General features: G+C 50.8%; 1 protein-coding gene and 1 pseudogene across 19 annotated transcripts in view; one reads left to right on the top strand and one right to left on the bottom strand.

Annotated features, from left to right (window-relative positions):
- The window catches only part of Nol4l (nucleolar protein 4-like), a 122779-nt gene extending 107328 nt beyond the window's left edge, over positions 1-15451 (top strand). For 8 of the 19 annotated variants that reach the window (NM_001134300.2, XM_011239629.1, XM_011239633.3 and 5 more), the window contains 6 exons: positions 2103-2380; positions 4767-4952; positions 5033-5224; positions 5427-5549; positions 6067-6268; positions 11083-15451. In NM_001134300.2, coding sequence (NP_001127772.1) covers positions 2103-2380; positions 4767-4952; positions 5033-5224; positions 5427-5549; positions 6067-6268; positions 11083-11300 — 1199 coding nt within the window. In that variant the 3' untranslated portion in view covers positions 11301-15451. Of the gene's footprint in view, positions 1-2102; positions 2381-4766; positions 4953-5032; positions 5225-5382; positions 5550-6066; positions 6269-11082 lie in introns of all 19 variants that reach the window. The other 11 variants (XM_006499781.4, XM_006499780.4, XM_006499784.4 and 8 more) reach the window with 3 other exon arrangements.
- Gm14472 lies at positions 8524-9798 on the bottom strand (annotated as a pseudogene).
- Positions 15452-18904: the final 3453 nt, after the last annotated feature.

The following is an 18904-nucleotide window of genomic DNA, read 5'->3' as shown; positions in this document are numbered from 1 at the left end:
AGTCAGGCCATGAAAGCCCTCTGAAATGGGCCCAACCGGAAGGAGCAGGGCAGACAACACTCTAACCCAGCCTAGAGACCCCAGTGCTAAGGGGTTAGGGGATGGGAGCTGGCAGGGCAGGCTGCAAGGTCCTGAGGCTAGAACAAGAAGTCCAGGAAGGGGTTAGTAGTGGCCTGGGTGGCGAGAAGCGCTGCAGCAGTGGGGGTGGATAGATGCTCAGCAGGTGGTACCTGTCACACCTCAATTTCCCAGTTACTATCAAACTTCTTAAGATGTAGTTGGTCCCCCAGGCATACCAACACCCTGGTTTTAGTCATCACTGCTCCTGCATCTAGAACAGGACCAGTACACAGTAGTTCTCAGTTAATGTTGTTAGGCAGTTTGTTTTTCTCTTTAACCTTCTAGACTTATACTGTCAGAGGAAAATCTCAGCCGGTCTTCGAGGGCAGAGGGCTAAGGCGGGGAGGTCCCAGATATAGGGCTTGGAATGAAGCTCACAGGATAAAGGGAAAGTGGAGCAGTTTGCCTAAAGGTGGCCTGGGTGGCACAGCCTTGCCCAGGTGACCTGCAGCAGCTGAGGGGGAGGAATGCCACTGCACTACATGTTCCCCATCCCCCTCTACTCAGGGCCCTGGCTGCTTGATGGGCAGACCGGCCCCGCCCTCAGGCAGCTGAGAGGCAAGTGATTGGTTGGAGTACCAGAGCTGCTCAGTCACCATGGGGACGCTCAGGTGCGCGTGCCCAGTGCTCAACACTGGGGACTAAATCTTCATAATCTGCTGGCTACAGGGAGAGGGTGGGGTCAGAGAGACCCCCATCCTGGAGAAAAGAGTGGTTCAGGATATGGTCAGGGTTCCCTTTGCCACCCTCCCCTCCCCTTGCTGGGTGTCTTAGGGTTTCTATTCCTGCACAAACATCATGACCAAGAAGCAAGTTGGGGAGGAAAGGGTTTATTCGGCTTACACTTCCATACTGCTGTTCATCACCAAAGGAAGTCAGGACTGGAACTCAGGCAGGTCAGAAAGCCATGCAGAGGCCATGGAGGGATGTTCTTTACTGGCTTGCTCAGCCTGCTCTCTTATAGAACCCAAGACTACCAGCCCAGAGATGGTCCCACCCACAAGGGGCCTTTCCCCCTTGATCACTAATTGAGAAAATGCCTTAGTTGGATCTCATGGAGGCATTTCCTCAACTGAAACTCCTTTCTCTGTGATAACTCCAGCTGTGTCAAGTTGACACAAAACTAGCCAGTACACTGGGTTTAGCTGCAGAGCTTCCAGAATTCCTAAGCACCATTGGTATCCACATGGGTTCTCACCTGACAGTGACCCCAGGAGGTCTAGAGTAGCTGCTGTGGCCCCAGCTAATGAAGCAGGAGGCTGGGACCTGTAGAAAAAGAAGCCTGGGATTTATCTAAAAATGTATATTTATTCCCTTGGAGCTGAAGTTTATCCTCTGGATCCTGCAATGTTGTACTCTCTACAGCAGGGGGCTCCTGCATCAAGAATGCAGGAAGACCATCTGAAAACACAGGAGATACAGCCCCCAGACTCAGCAGTTGGGCTACCTTGAGGCCATTTAGCCAAGCACAGAGGGCAGAGTCTACAAATCTGGTTAGACTCTGTCTAGGAAGGCAGGGATGAATAGGGAGTTTGGGAGTGGAGCTGTCAGGCAGAGGAAGGAGAAAGTCAAAGCTCCCCTGTGCATGACATGAAGGTGGAAGGGGCGGGGGGCAGTTTGGAGCAAGATGAGGCTAGTTCTGAAGCCCTGGAAGTGTCTGAGGACCTGTGGTAGGCTGCCTGAAGTGGAGCTTGCCTCTGGCATTTGTATGTTTGGAGGTGAAGAGAAACCTGTAGCTCTGCGTATGCACTTAGCCCCGAGTGGCCCCACTTCCCTGCCCTTGCCTCAGCCCAGGTGCTAAGCCCGAGTCTCACTTCAGATCCCAGAGCATCTGGGATAGAAAGCAGAGCCCATTTCTGATTTTCAAGGATAATGTAACAGTGCAGGTACTCTGGGAGAGGTGCAGAGGCCACTACACCCAGAAGGGCCTCTGGAGACAGGGGGTGAAGGGACAGGCCTCACACTCAGTGCTCTGGTTCCAGATGACTCCTCCTCTGAGAGCGGCAGCGGCAATGGCTCTTCTACCCTGAACCCATCCACTTCAAGCAGCACACAGGGGGACCCCGCCTTCCCTGAGATGAATGGCAACGGAGCTGCAGCCCCCATGGACTTCACCGCCACTGCCGAGGACCAGCCCATTAACCTGTGTGAGAAGCTCCCGCCCGGCACAGCTCTGGGCACGCCGTCCTACCCCTCAGACGGCTGCGGCACTGATGGGCTGCGGAGCCGCGTCAAGTATGGGGTAAAGAACACCCCCGAGGTGTGTGGGGCTACAGGCTGTGTGCTGCTGGGGTATTGGGAGGCTGGAGGTCATAAAGACTGGAGTGGAGCTGGAACTGAGCTGGCCCGGGTGTGACATCAAGCCAGGGCTGTAGTTGTGGTCCCTTCTTCATCATTTCCTAGAGCCACACTAGAATGCATATGGTTCAGAGTACCTCCCCCAGAACACAGTTTGCTGTAAGGAACAGCAGCAAATGGCACATTTGTGACAGAAGTATAAGACATTGCTAAGCATGGTAGTCATGCCAATAACTCTACTACTCAGAATTTGCCTGAAGCAGGAGTGCAGTTGGAAGCCATCCTGGGCTACATGAAGCCATCCTGGGCTACATGGAGAGTTTCAGGTCAGGACAGCCCAAGCTACCATAGGAAGACCTAAATAATAAAAACATAAAGGCCTTAACAAAGGGCTCAGTTGTTAGAGGTGATTTGAGGGTGGCCCTCCAAGCTTGCATAAAGGTGGAGAAGGGCACCGACCGCACAGGCACCCTGGCTTGTGGACTCCTTCCCCACCACACACCTTGAGAAAAGTCAGCCCAGGCCTCAGACCCCTCGGCTAATCTGCCTGCCTGACCCCATCTTTTCAGATGATGCAGAAAGGGATGTGGAGTTTCTCTCCTGAGCAAGCTGATATATAGGTATAGGAGTGGGCAAGGTGGGTCCCCTACCATGGCCCATAATTGCACACACTATCCTGGGCCATTAAAGTTTCCTGACAGGTGCCAGCTCTCCTGGGGCACCTCTTCAACTCTGCCCTTCTGCAGTCACCTGCCTACTCTCCACAGACTCTTTGCCCTGGCCTGTCTCTTTTTCAGGGTGGGATGGGACAAATAAATGCTCAGGACACAATCTAAATGGACAGGATGGCGTTGGTGCCACGTGTGTAGCACAGCCCATAGGGATCAGCCCGGAAGTAGGTACAGGGACCAGACAGAGCAGCTGTCTTAGGGCGGAGGCAAATTTGACTCAGTAGAGCCCTCAACCCACTTGCTATCATGGCCATACCATGGCACAGGGGTGGGCACTGAGGGCTTCTGACAGTCTGCTTATTCTGCTCTGGCCCTGGCAGAGGATCCAGCTAAAGAATCACTTGCAGATGTGACTAGTCCAGAGCCAGCCAGTAGCCAGCCCTGTGCCCTGTACATGTTTTGACCCCAGACTGTTTGTTATTCTGGAGGGCTGGAATTCTGCCCCTTAAGTCTTTGTGTGGTCATGGCGGGAGGGGCCTGAGGGCCAGAGGCACCAGGCCACTTGTCTCTCTTGAGTTGCTCCTCAGGAAGCACCAGGTCCTTTTAGGCAGGCTGTGGCCACATCACTGTGCCTGACTGTTTTCTCCTGGGTCCAACATACCCACTACATGCCAATGTCCTTGAGAAAAGAGATGCTGAAGTCAGGGCATGCCACAGACTTTAAAAAGCAAATGACAGCAGCTCAGAGTCAGGGTGCTGAGGATAGGAAGGTATTATGGAGCTGGGTCAGAAGGGGCAACCTAGTAGCTGGGAAGCAGGAGAAAGCAGAAGCCATAGTCCAAGGAAAAACAGGCAGTCGTTGAAGGCTGAGAAAATCCAGAAGCCCAAATAGATTCTGGCACACAGAAGGGGCTGGCTCATGGGAATCTTTGTGTGTGTGTGTGTCCTTCCCATAATATGATCAGCCCTAGAAAGGACACCACCACCAACCAAGGAAGTGATTGCCACCTTTGCCTGTGGTGTGACGGAGGGGAGGATCTGTGTGGGAGCAGAGTGCTTAAGTCCTTGCCCATTCACAGTTGGGCTGTAGCAGGCTGGCTGTCTCTGCTCTCCCCCTTCTTGAACACCTGTTTCCCCAGGCTTCAGAGCAATCTCTTGGGAGATAGGCAGAAACAGCCTGGCCTGGGAGCTGGGGACTGCACCCTGCTTTGTGGCCCTACTGCCTTGGCTGGCTCCCTTTCCCAGCCCATCTGCTCCTCCCCCCCCATAGACTGCACATTTGCTGCTCTGGTGACAGCTCACTTGTCAACTCAAGGCTGCAGTCCCCTGGGGATCCAGGAGGAACCCTGGAAGCCCAAACAGATCCTGGCACACAGGAGAGGCTGGCGGATTGTAATCTTTTCTGGTGTCCTTCTCTCAGCATGGCAGGTCTTGATGTGGGCACTGCCACCAAGAAAGTGGCTCCTACACTTTACCCCTTGCCTCTAAAAGGCAAGGCCCTCCTTGTGTGTTGCTTTAGTTGGGCCTCCAGACAGTAGCCCGGGGTCACTGAGGGCAGACCTGTTGCTCTCAGCTCACAGTGGGAAGTAGGGTTCACTTGCTGACCTGGCCCTCAAGCTTACCATGGGAGACCAAGTAGGCAGCCACCTGATTTGTCTCTGCTTTGCCTGGTTTCAGTCACCCCCATACAGCTCCGGGAGCTATGATTCCATCAAGACTGAAGTCAGTGGCTGTCCTGAGGACCTGACAGTGGGCCGGGCCCCTGCAGCAGATGACGATGACGATGACCATGATGACCATGAGGACAATGACAAGATGAATGACTCAGAGGGCATGGACCCCGAGCGGCTCAAGGCCTTCAACGTGAGCACCAGGCAGGGCTGGTGGGACACCGATGGGTCTAAGGCAGGGCCAGTCCTCTCCCATAGCCTGTGTCTCCCCAGATGTTCGTGCGGCTCTTCGTGGATGAGAACCTGGACCGCATGGTGCCCATTTCCAAGCAGCCCAAGGAGAAGATCCAGGCCATCATCGAGTCCTGCAGCCGGCAATTCCCTGAGTTCCAGGAGCGGGCCCGCAAGCGCATCCGCACATACCTCAAGTCCTGCCGCCGCATGAAGAAGAACGGCATGGAGATGGTGAGTACCCCCTCCTGGCCACCCTGGCTTGTGGCGCCATCACTGCCCTCCAGACCCCCTTACCCCAACTTCCCAGTAGGCCTGTTTCACAAATGAGGAAAACGGGCTGTTAGTCAGGTACTGGAGTCCAAACCCCTGCTTTGCCATCCCCTGACCAGGACCCTTCCAGCCCAAACACCAGCACTGTCTCTTGTGCCTGCAGACCAGACCTACTCCTCCGCATCTGACCTCAGCCATGGCAGAGAACATCCTAGCAGCTGCCTGTGAGAGTGAGACGAGAAAGGCAGCCAAGAGGATGCGCCTGGAGATCTACCAGTCCTCACAAGTATGCGCTCATGCTGGCTGTGTGCAAAGGGGTCTCACCCACTGTTCATCCCGTCTACACCTGCAGCGGGGGTGGACAGAGAGGTGGCAGGGCAGCCATCATGTAGCCTACGGTTATAGCACTGTGGTGGGCAGAGAGGATGGAGAGAGGAGGGTGCCAAGAGGTGGGTGAGGAGTGCTGGAGGACCTTGTTGCTAAGATTGCAGACCTGTTGGAAGGAAGGCTGACTGAGTATGGAAGTCCTCGCCTATAATCCCAGCACTAAAGAGATACAGGTTCTAGGTTCATACAGAGAGGATCTTTTACACTGCATAGAGTCAACCTAGTATGTTCATAGAGAGATGCAATCAGGGGCGATCCCTGAGGCAAAGTGCCCAGGGAGAGAGAAACAACAGGATACCCCAGCCCAGATCATATCAGTGGGTCCCAGGAAACAGCCTCTTCCTACCTCATGACAGGGACAGTGACCAGGCTTTCTGTCCCCTGGGTTCCCTAGCATTGTCATCCCTCCTTTGCAGGAAGAACCCATAGCCCTGGATAAGCAGCACTCTCGGGACTCTACAGCCATCACCCACTCCACCTACTCACTGCCAGCCTCTGCCTACTCCCAGGACCCCGTGTATGTCAACGGTGGCCTCAATTACAGCTACCGTGGCTATGGGTCCTTGAGCAGCAACTTGCAGCCCTCTGCTTCCCTCCAGACAGGAAATCACAGTAATGGTAAGTAGTGGTCAGGCCTGTTTTTTTTTTTTTTTTTTTGAGAGAGGGTTTCTCTGTGTAGCCCTGGCTGTCCTGGAACTCACTCTGTAGACCAGGCTGGCCTCGAACTCAGAAATCCACCTGCCTCTGCCTCCCAAGTGGCTGGGATTAAAGGTGTGTGCCACCATGCCTGGCCAGGCCTGGTTTTTACCAGAGCAGTGTCTAGCTTGTTCTACATAAAAGCCCTTGGGAAGAGCGGGACAATGGCTCAGCTCCCCCATTACCAGTCAGTCTTTAGATGAGGTCAGGAAAGCCTGGGCTCCCTTTTCCATCTCCAATGGTAATTGCTTCTGCCAGTCACTACAAATGCACCTCTCTGATTCCACTCCCTGAAAGTCCCCTGTGAGTTGGCAGCAGAGCCAGGATCTGGTCTAGCCTCAGCCCCTCTACCCATGGTGCCCCCATTTAAGTCGTCTGGGAGATGGTTAAACATTAGGTTGGTTCTTCTGCTCCATACCTAAACTGGGCAGCTTGACAAGTGCTTCCAGGAACCTCTGCAGGTGCCACTCCCCACCCCAAGGGAGGGAGGAAGAGGGGGAAGACAGATTCCTCCTACACCTCTGGTGGCATGAGGTATTCTGTCTTACATGGGGGCAGATCAGCCATCAAGACCTTCTCTAGCAGGGGCAACAGGGAGAGAAGGGTCAGGGGGCTACTAGGCATACAAGGGCTGTGACCTGTGTCTGGCCTCCATCATCCTGTTCTGTCCAACCCTGTGATGAAAATGTTTTCAGGGACAGGGCAGAGGCAGTGTGCCTCTGTGTTATTCAGGGGCCAAGGAGTGAAGGAAAGTGAAGACATCAAGCTGCTGTCTTAAGGGGGCAGGTAGAAGAAAAAGCACTTTCTGGCAGGCGAGCTCTGGGTTTAGGAGACCCCTTGACTGTTCCTGGGTAGCAAGGAAGAGGGCCGGTTCCTAGCCCTGGTAGAAAGGCCAGGCCATCTCCACCCACCCCTTGCTTCATCTTGCATGCTTACTGTGCCCCACAACTGGGAAGGAAGTGCTGGTGTCTGGAAGGTTCCTGCCTGGGCTTAGCCTCTCATCCCTTCTAATGCGTCTTAACCTAAAATAAGAGGCTGGCTGGCCTAATCCCTAGAGCCAGGCCAGCATGGTGCACACCAGGGGTAGAATGGCTGATCCAGAGCCACTCTCCTTCCAGTCCCTTTGCTAGAGTTAGAGTATCTGACGTGGGTTTCAGGATCAGGAAAGTTAGAATGCTCTGGAACACTAGTACTAAGTGGCTATGGAGGAAGGTATAACCTGGTGCCCAGTCATGCCCGGGCAGCACATGGTAAAACTTTACCTGGTACATGCAGCATGGCCTGTGTTAGGACCACAGTTGTGGTGGCTCCCTGGCCTCTCACAAGTGTATGAGTCCTGAAAGACACGACCAACAGCCAGAGCTGAGATCAGGAGGCAGCTATCTGCTCCATGAATCCCATCTCTGAACATTCTGCTTCCTTGAAGATGGGTAGGACTGAGATCTGGTCATTTTCCTCCTTGCTAGGAACAGCCTTTTCCCATGAGCACTAGTGCCTCCAGCAGCTGGGGAAAATAAGCAGTAGCTACTGGGTCACAGAGCCATCCCTCCTTCCCACTGTCCTGCCAGTCACAGCCTTTCAGGTGATTGTTTGCTTCTGCTTGGACCCTACCACAGCTCTGCTAATGGCTCATCCTCCTCACTTTGCTCATGTTGTCACTGGAGATAGAAATGAGCTCAGATAAAATCAGACCCCGTCCCTCTAACCCGGGGTACTAGGCAGCTTGTGCCCATACTAGCCCACTAGGGGCCACTAGCAACCTGAGAATCCAGCTGTAACTGGAGCCTGTACAGAAATGGCTCCAGATCAGATCAGGGACTGGAGGGCTGGGGAGCTCTCTAAGCAGCAGTGAACAGTGAGCTGAGATTTGGGGATAGAGGGGGGAAAAGAAACCTGGGGCCACCTCTGACAGTGGCAGGTGGCCTCTGCTACCCCCAGGCATTGCCTAGATCAAAAGCAACCAGAGAAAATCAAATCTATTTCATCCCCTCCAAGTCTTGCAATTGGGATATCTAGAAGCTGGCAGAAGCTGCCACCATGGAAGCCACTCGCCTGCTGGGCTCTGTTTTTGACATACACATCTCTTTTTCCTCCCATATTTGATTTTAACAGACTTCACTGTTCTATATCTTAATTCCAAGAGCATTGCTATTTATTTTATTTATTTACTTATTTTATTTCACTATTTAAATGTTTTATTTCATGTCGGCCGGGGCTCCGTCCCAGGCTGCTTCATAGGTTCTCAATGGGCTGGTAGGGCCTGTACGGGTACTTCTTCTTCTTGTCCAGCTTGGTTTCTGGGAAGATCTCATTTGAGTCATCACTGGTCATCTGGTCAAAGGGAATTATGTTCCTCGTTTTCTCCAGCTGCTTCTCACACTCCTGGGTCCTGAGCTGAGGTCCAGACACAAACTCAGCACAGCTCTTCACATCCCCCGTCTCCTCTTGTCCACCAGGGCTGTGTGTTTATCCTCAGGCACAGGGATCTTCAGGGCATTATACTGCTTTTCAAAGTCATCCACCAAGCCAGGCTTGGCCACATTGGCCCTGTAGTAAGCCCAGTCAATCGCAGGTGGTTTCTCAGACAAACTAGCCAACCTGGGGTGGAGGGTCTCATTCCAGGACTTCAGGGCATTTCCAACTGCCTTCTGGTTTTGGGGCATGAGCTACACAAAAGATACCTAATCAATGGTTTTTAGAGCAAGTTTATGCCCAGCCATCTTGGGATACTTCACCAACCCCCGGCGGAGTGCTCTCTCTCTCTAACCTGTTATTTATTTTTGTGGTAGGGAGGGTACTTTACCCACTGAACTACACCCCTATCCCCAAGGAAACTTTTTAGCAAACTATCTACATTCTCTGGTCAAATGGGGAAAAATAACTGTGTTTACGAACTGTCCAGTCAGGGGCTAGAGAGATGGCTCAGCAGTTTTAAGAGCACTGGATGCTCTTCCAGAATACCTGGGCTTAATTCCTAGCACGTACATGGCAGCTCACAACTGTCTGTAACTCCAGTTCCAGGAGATCTGCCGCCCTCACATAGGCACACATGCAGGCAAAACACCAATGCACATAAAAATTAAAATTAAAAAACAACAACAGTACAACCACAGAGGCCAACTTCTTTTCCCAATAAAGAGCTGTGCTGACTTCCTTTAGCAACAGTTGTTTCCACAATTTATCCTTAGATGTTACTTCTAGTGTAGATGTCTCCAAAGACAAGGTTTTGTCCATCTCTAATACAGCCATGTAAATGCAGCAATGAACAAGCCTGGTCATCAAAACCTACAGGGAAGTAGGCCCAGAACAACATATATTCCTGTAGATGGCCTCCAGGTTGAAGGATACAGGTAGGGGACTCAGGAAAAAGGGGCTACAGCCAGGAAAGTGAACTATCTGCTGTGGCAAGGGGTCACCAAGGCCTCTCATTCATTCCCCAGCTCTCTTCATTCCTCCCCCCCCGCCCCCCCCAGACAGGGTTTCTCTGTATAGCCCTGGCCTCGAACTCAGAAATTCGCCTGCCTCTGCCTCCCGAGTGCTGGGATTAATACTTACAAGGCCTTTCAAGCTCTGCCACTTCCATGTCTAGTGGGAGTTTACTTCCATGTCCAGTAGGCCAGCTGAGGTGCCTCTCCTGGTAGGCTCTGCAGCTAGTTCTCAAGAAGGCTGAAACGCCTGTCTGCTGGGCTATCTGGGCTTCCCCAAGCTTTATGGAAGCTCCTGTTCCCAAGAAGCGGCTCCCTGCTTTGTTTTGGAATCAGAAGCTCGCTCGAAGAAGTTCTGAAATTGCCCATGAGGTGGCAGAGAAGGACTCGAGCATACACCTGCTCAACTCGAGTGCTGGCAGCCTACTCCATGGAGCTTCTAATGGGGCAAAGAGGTGGCTGTAGTCCCCTTCTCCCCAGGGATCTTAAGAGCTTGGGTTTGGTTGTTTTGTGTGTGTGTTTGTTCTGCCACAGTCAGCCAGTGGAGGACAGACAGCAGACTATTCTGTCCTCTTCTGAGCCCTTCTGTCCCAGAAGCGTCAGCCTCCTCACTTGGGACAGTGAAACTCCTCAGAGGAAGAAGAGCTGAGGTGCTGAGGCAAAGCAAGCCTTGCCTCTCTTCCATCCACAAGCACCTGTAAACCCTCTAGGGGCAGGGTGTTCACTGCCTCTCCAGACCGGGATGGTAGCCTCCCCTCTCAACCTTCTGGGGAAAAGGCCCATCCATGCTACTGCCTCCAAAACATGCCAACAGCTCTTTCTCACAGTGCCTGGAGCACAGTTGCTTCCTGGGACTGTTAGTCCTGTTCCAACCATGACTACCCCTTGAAGAGCGGCAGGGCTCAGGAGTTAATAGGAGACATTTCTGTGGCTCAAGGTGCCTCTTCCTCAGCCGCAGCCAGAGCTGGGATGTATGTCTGATGGGCGGCATAGGTAGAGGCAGGAAGCTAGGTTGGAAGCCTACTGTGCTGTGCCTGATACCAAAGCCCTTGTTTTTGATGCATGCCTCCTTATTCCATTGTTCACTTGCCATGTGATTTTGGGTAGAATTCTCCACCTCTCTTTTGCCTGTCATATGGTTAACAATAAAGCTTAGCCTAGAACCCTTGCCATGTCAAAGCCCCATTCTAAATACTGGGAATATAGCCATTGGGGATATAGACCAGGGCTTCCAAATCTATGCCCAGATGCAGGCAGGGGCTTCAGCTTCCTCTAAACTTTAGACTCTAAATCATCTTTCCCTCTCTACAGGGCCCACAGACCTCAGCATGAAAGGCGGGGCCTCTACCCCAACTCCTCCCACGCCTACCCCTTCCAGCAACAGCACCAGCAGGACCATGCCCACAGCCCAGCTTAGCCCCACGGAGATCAGTGCTGTGCGGCAGCTCATCGCAGGCTATCGAGAGTCTGCAGCCTTCCTGCTGCGTTCTGCAGATGAACTGGAAAACCTCATTTTACAGCAGAACTGACCCTGCTGGCCCCCAGAGTGCACGACGCCAGGAGGCTGTCCCAGCCTGGACCCAGCTTCCTGCCTCACCAGTTGGTACACTGTTTTCTGAAAGAGGTGGGATCCAAAAGAGCTGTTTCTAGCTGCACTCCAAGCATCTGAGACTTTGGGCACAAGGACACTTTTCTTTTCTTTTTTTTTTTTTAATTTCACCACATGGGTGCTCTGACCTGCTTGGAAAGAGGCCAGTGGGGCAGCTCTAAAAGGGTTGAGGTTCCCCTGAAAAGGCACAGGGGCTACAGCTCTATTTAGAATCACCTTTGTGGACCACGATGTTAGAACTCCCCCCCCCCATAATTACCTTTCAAGTCTTAGGTGAGCAGAATTGCATATTTATTGAGAAGAGCAAAAGTGGACCCTTTCTCTCCCCTTAGTAATTTATTTTTCTGAAATGGATTCTTTTGTGTTTGTACAGATTGCCAGTCTGTGTCTGTCTAATCAGAAGGATGGATCCCTGTACCTAACATTCCATATCACTACACTGATGTGAGCTGGGGGCCAGCAGAGTTGGGGGCCAGCTCACTGTCCCGAGTGCCCAGCATACCCTTGGGAAGGCCACCACACTCCACCACTAGGCTGTCTTGTTGCAGATCCCAGTGCTGCCACAGGGACACTGCCAAACAGAGGGACCTCACCAACACTCACTACAAACAAAAGCAGCCACCCATCCCATCCGACAGAGTCCCAGTCACACGGTCACCTGTACTCTACCTCACACTCCAGCGTGGGCTTTTCCAGGACGTGCTCCAAGTGTGTTCTGAACGGCTGTCTCCCCCAACTCCCACACAATGTAGCTATCTTCTGGGAGGTAAATGAGACCCAGTGTCCAGGAGCCAGAGCCCAGAGGGGCTTGGCCCTTAAAACCAGCAGCTTGCCATAGCCTGGGCTCTTGGAGATGCTTGACAGGATAGTGTGTCTGGAGCTGGTCCAGGTCCCACACAGCCCCCAGGTAACCTGCTGAGGGGCCACTTCTCTTGGCCAGGCATCTGTGTGCCCAAGGGTGAATTATGGTTTCCACTCCTCACCTCACGATGGGAGTAGAGGGATCAGATCGTTGGTGGAAGTGCAGAACTACTTGCATTCTCCTAAGATCAAACTTTCTTCTGGAAAGGCCTGTCCTGTAAGAAACCTAGTCCCTGGAGTGTGACAAGGGACAAGAAAAAGCTGACCTGGTTTCCTTCCTCCCTGACAGGCACTTCCTCTTGCTCTGTGCAATACCTACCAGTGCTGCTAAAACCAGGGATTCACCCAGACCTCAGCAGGCCAGGGGGCCTCTCCCTCAACACTCCGTAGCCATGACAGCAGCACTCTGCTGCCTGCCCCTGCCCAGAGATGGCAGAAGCCCTGTTGCCTTTCTTCCCTCAGAGCTAGGAGGCCTCAAGGGAGCCAGGGCTGAGTGGACACTAAGCTAACCACAAAGAGCCACTCTTGGTCCCAGAGCGAGTGCCCCTTCCCAAACTGGTCTATGGCAGGGACTGCTTGTGGCAGCCTGACAGACTACCCTTCAAACAGGTAGGCAAGCAGTGCCAGTGCAGATACCCTACCTGTTCAGATTCAGGGCTGTAAGGCAGGGTTCCCCACCCTGCACACTTCCACACTGGGGTTAAATGTGGTCTTTCACATGGCCTACAATGCCTACCCAGCCACACCACCTCTGCCTTCATGTGCCCGCTCACCAGGCCTCTGGACTGGGCCAGGACACCTGAGCCCCTTCATACAGCACAAACTCCAGTGCCCAGGCCTCCCCACAGCTGGCCAAACATGTGCCCAGTTCCCCACCTGCTCAGTAGGACTCCTGGATGTTTGAATTTGTGTAAATATTTATTTTTGTGTGTGAATACTACAAAGTAATCAGTAGATCTTTTTGCAAAATGTTACTCCAGGCAATTTGTGAAAATGTTGAAAATTGGCAGAGACAATCGCCACCCTAGAATTTCTGTTATCAATTGCTTACCGCATTCTGTCTGCTCCCAGAGGCAGTACCCAAGCTAGACACAAATGGCTTGCATTTTTGGAAGAAGATAGAAGAGACTAGGCAGGGGCTCCTCCCTCTATCCCCACAGGACACATCTGTAAGGACGAGCATAATCTATATCTAAGTGGTATTTTCTAACTGCAAGCAGTCTTGACCAGCCACTAGCAGCCTGCTCCTAGAGTACGGTGTGAGCATAGGTTCCATGTGTTTTGCTTTCAAGAGAAATAAAACCAATGCCAGTGCTGATGGTTTCCAGAGGGGCTGCAGGACAGTAGTAGATGCTGGCATGCTGACCTGGGCTTCTTCCCAGAGAAGTGGTCTCCAAAGCCTCAGAGCAGCCATACCAGGAGCAAGTCAGTGTGGACACAGGATTCCATTACCTAGTTAAGTCAGGGAACTTGTTCTGTTTTCCTTTTGTTTTAAAAGATGCAGCGTCAAGCCTCCCTTCCTGACTGTGGCCCGCCTTTTCCCAGGAGGAGCTTCCCAAAGCCTTGTCCTGCAGCCACTGCAGTGTGATGGAAGCCTCAGGCACACAGTAGTCATTGGTGATCTCAAGTCATAGTGAACATGCCAGTGCAGGATGCACCCCCCCTCACCCCCGAGTCCTTACAGGCAGATCCCTGCAGGCTATCAAGAGAAGTGGTGGATGATCATCTGTTAGACCAGGGATAGTATACAGGACCCATCTGAAAGCATTTTTTTTTCCTCTCACCACTCAACAAATGGACAGTTTATTCCCAAGGACGGTGTTGGGGAGAGGCAGGCAGGGCCAGGAGGGTCTTGGAGGACTTTGAACAGGTGGAACCCATCTGTCCCTCCCTATTTCTCAAGGGCCACAAATGACTCCACAGGTGGTTATAGGATTAACTACCAGTTCATTCTCAAAATGCTGCTTTGAACTCAGAGGGTTGATACTTTTAATTTGTAATTTTTTGTAAAACTTTTTACAAGATAGTAAAGTATTTCACCAGAATACCAGTTTCAATCCGTCCGTGGTCTGATTTTATATAATTTAGTGGTGCTTTAGAGACTTTGTTTTGTTGTTTCTGAGCGCAACAGCTCAATCCTCTCTTGCCTGTATCTACCTAAGACCAATGTGAACCTTTGTATTTTGCTCCTAATTTTGGACTCAGTGGAAGTGTACTGTTTACATGTACAGATGCCCCATCCCTGTGTTTTCTGCAAGACGCACGCTCGAGGAGGAAGATTGCACCTCACTAGCTCATCTGCTTAGCAAAGCCACAAAACAAAACCTCTCACTTTGTACCCGTTTCCACCTAAAAAACAAAAACCTTCACCACCTGGAACTCAGATTTGCCAACACATTCTGCCTGGTAGATGCCCCATGCCTCTATCATGTGTTCCCTTAGGAATCAAGGCAGCACCTCCTGCCAGCTGGGTGGGGGATAGCACACAGTGGAGACATTAATGCAGGACTTTACTGCCCAGCTCTGGGAGGAAGTTCTTCTTTGGGCAGGAGGCAGTATGAAGGTCAACTCATGGGCCTTCAGGAGCAAGCCAGGCAGGATTTAGGGACAACACAAGAGGCCATCAATCTGCTGGCATGATTGAGACACACTTTGGAAGAGCATGAGTTCCATGTAAGGTGAGACTGTGACTTTGAGTGCAGATGACACAGCACTTCAGGGGAGGGTCAGGGGCTCCAGACAGTAAGCATAAGGCACTTACCGCAAGCAGTGGATGGCACCAACTTTTAAAGGTGACTTTATTAATCAATGGTTTCACCGCTAAATTATATTTTTACAGATATGCACCTATGCAACTTAATGTGGCTCTTCTAAGCAGGTGAGGACCTCCTCCTCAATGCTCTATAAAGTGTTTGTGTTCTGTATAGTGAGTTTCCCAGTAAATGTGGCTTAATACTTTAATTCTTAGGATGTGTCTTTCTACGTGATGCAGCTACTAAATTCTGTTTTGTTTGTGGAATGACTAGCACAGGCCGACGCCCTCTTTCCCTCACTTACCAGAAGACCAATGAGCTGTTAATGAGCGGTTATCTCCATGGTATTACTGCTAAATGCACTGATGTCATAAGTATGTGGAATCCTTTTCCTTTTGAGACTGTATATCATATACCAGACTGAATCTACTTAATAAACACTGAACAACAAACCTTACACTGAGCTTCGACTATGTCACAGCAGCAGCGCTGCCACCCAGTCCTGGTCCTTCTGAATCTAGTTTGGAAACATCATCCTACGAACAGATTCACCTTTCCCTAGCCAATCGCTGATTCACAGACATCCTCAATAGGTTTTCTCAGACAAATAAGCCTACAATCTCATTTCTGGCACCTAGCATGTTAGAAAGGGAGGAGAAGATACTCGGCTAGGGTGCCCATCAGGTGCCTGGCACTGGTGACAGGTCTCCTGTGAGGCAATCAAGTTTCAGTCACCTCATAACCCTCTCGAGACTGTGCCACAGAGGTATACCGAGTGCCACGTCTTGCCTAAGTTCAGTCATCAACCAAGCAAGATTTAGTCTGCAGCTGTGTGACAATGAAACGTGTGCTGTGCCCTGTCCTACTGGCTTGATGCCTGGCCAACTGACCAAATCTAAGCTCCTTAGCAATTGCTAAGAGCCTGGGAAAAAACCTAGTTCTAAACACTCAGTAACTGACATCCAAGTCTAGGCAAAGCTTGAGCTCTTACCTCGAAAGAAAACAAAGGCCACTTCCTCTAGCACAGATTTGAATACTTTTCACCCCTCTGATCATTTAGCCATTTAGGTTAAGCTTTTAGGAAACATTACAGGAAAATGGCTGGGAATAAGTTGATTATCATGAGTTTGGGAAAAAAAAATGAATTCAAACAATATATATGCAGATACTTACAAATACCAATTGTGGTTTTTTGTTTTTGTTTTTAAAGACTCGGTCTCCACAGAGCCCTGGCTGTCCTGGAACTTATTATGACAATGTGGCTGGACTCTAACTTAGATCTGGCTGCCTCTGCCTCCTGAGTGCTGGGATTCAAGCTGATGACCTACCATGCCTGGTTACATTAACAGTTGTTATAACCTCAAGCAAAATTATAAAGCAGCCAACTGCTCATATTAGAGGTTGAGACTGAGCCGTCTGCAGCCCTCACTGTGCACCTGAGCGGAACGTAAGGGGTTAGGCATGGCACCTCCACACACCTCTGAGAGGTAATGGGGGTCAGGGGCCAGCAAGTCCCCAGCAATGCCAAGAAAGTTCTCATTCTGCCAAAACTATTGCTAAGATTCTCCAAGGGACCACAAGTGCCCCACAACCTTCACAGAACAGGATTGTGTGAACACTTACCTCTTCAGTGAGGCTGCTACGGAACACTGGAATCCCAGGGAACCGGCTGGAGGACAGAATACTGGATACTCTTGCTTAAAATGATGCTTTCAGACCATTGCTGTTAACAGTTGACACAAGACACCATCAACTGGGAAATGTCATCTTAAAGCACTGACAAGTTCACTCAACAGTAACTGGCAAACCTCCCCTTTATCCAGTAGGGAAAACACATCTCTTGTCCTTTTAAATCATTTGAAATGCCCTAGAGGCATAAGATGTGACTCACTTATAGGGCTAGCTTAGCATGTGCAAAGCCTTGGGTTGAATTCCCCAGTACCACACAAAAACCAGATTCATGCCTAGCACCTGGAAAGCAGCAGAGGCAGGATCAAACCTGGGATATATCAAACAGTGTTAAAAAAAAATTACCACTAGGCAGGGCATGCCTTCAATCCCTGCCAGCATTCAGAAGACAGAGGAATCTCGAGTTCACGGCTAGCCTGATCTATATAATGAATTCCTGGTCATATAGAGGGTCTTTGTATGAGACCCTATATTAAAAATAAAAAGCCGGCTGGGCAGTGGTGGCGCACGCCTTTAATCCCAGCACTTGGGAGGCAGAGGCAGGCGGATTTCTGAGTTAGAGGTCAGCCTGGTCTACAGAGTGAGTTCCAGGACAGCCAGGGCTACACAGAGAAACCCTGTCTTGAAACAAACAAGCCAATGCTCCTCGTCCCCCCACTCAAAAAAAAAAACAAAACAAAACAAAACAAAACAAAAAACCAACTCTACCACCATACTGGGAGAACCTAGTACCAAATATAAACCAACAATATCAACAATCTAAGCCAATCTTTGCGCAGGTCTATCCATCTTTTTTATGAATTCAGATTTTGTTAGGCTTACCTTCTAGGAACTATCTCATGAAGCACTTGGTTCTGTCAACAGCTGTGCGCATCCTGACAGTATGCAGCAGACGCACTTCTTAGGAGTGCCTTTAGAATGGCAAGACAGCACCCCAATAGTACTGTGCTAGGAAATTTTGTGCCAGGCTTTCAAATTAATGTAATGGGGACAAGCTTAAGTACTGCCCAATTTGGGGTACAAGTAGCAATCTCTAGGTCACGAAGCCCCACCTTCTCTACAGCTTACAATAGCACCCTAACCTGAGGGAAACTGATATTGCCAATGTGTACACAGGCCCCACCCCTTTCAAACAAGGTCCTATTTCATCAAGAGCGTATTTGATGTCAAACTGACCTTGTGTGTCCCGTGTCCCTTCCTTATTGGTCTTCTAATCTTAGCACTGCACTCAGTAGCTACAGAATGGGGCTGAAAACCAAGTGTCACCTCACAGCCTGCCTGGTACCCCTACCTCAGCACAGCCCACAGGCCTGAATCCTGAGCTCCCTCTGGGACAAGAGTGACACAAGGCATCAGCTACTCCCAAGTTAAAAGTTTTAAGTCTATGGAGCTATTAATCCTGGCTACCTGAAGTACTTCCTAAGTGGCAAGTGTACCAATCACTCCATGTCAATGCCACTAGCACCCATTTGGACAAGACAGTGGCAGGCAGTGCCCAAGCCAAGAGTGGCACAAGATGTGGCCTGTACTCTAGCCACTGCCTCATTCTGACTTAGAAACAATTCAAATGGCAAGATGCTGTCCCCTGCCAAGGCTCTAAGCTTATGAAGACATGACAGTTTGATGTGGCAACATAGGGGAAATGAAAGAAATTTTCCCCAGCAGGAGCCTGTATCATCCAACAAATACCCAACAGCAGCATTTGTTGTCCTTCAACACTTGCTCAAGTACCCACCCATAAGGTGTTCTCCCACTAGGCTATGCCTAGGTTCACTTCCATCACGTCCGTTCTGCTTAGTTATTTTCAAATGCAATTGTAAAACCCTGCACTTAAGCACTCCTGAAGTGGTTGTCCCTGAAGCACTAGGCATCCATTTAGGCTTGTTCAAACAGTAGTGACCCTGTATCTGCCTCACACCATGAACAAGGCCAGAACTAGTCACTGCCAGGAGGTCACGAGTGGTGTAGATGAGTTCCTGGAAGGAGGGACCTTGACCATTATAGCTCCCATCACTCCCATTAGCTTTCTGGCTCTACTACACCCATTGGTAATATCCACCAAAATCAAGAGTCCAAAGACCAGTGGAGCTGCCAATTCACTGCACACAGGAACTGGGAAGAGGTCAAATACAAAGGGTGTCTACTTGATGCAACCATCTAGCTCTGCACTTAACCCCACCTCCCCACACCCACAGGCAGCCACAGATGACAAGGAGACAAG

This window comes from Mus musculus, chromosome 2 (assembly GCF_000001635.26).
Source record: "Mus musculus strain C57BL/6J chromosome 2, GRCm38.p6 C57BL/6J".
Taxonomy (NCBI): domain Eukaryota; kingdom Metazoa; phylum Chordata; class Mammalia; order Rodentia; family Muridae; genus Mus; species Mus musculus.
This window is presented reverse-complemented; position numbering and strand designations above follow the sequence as displayed.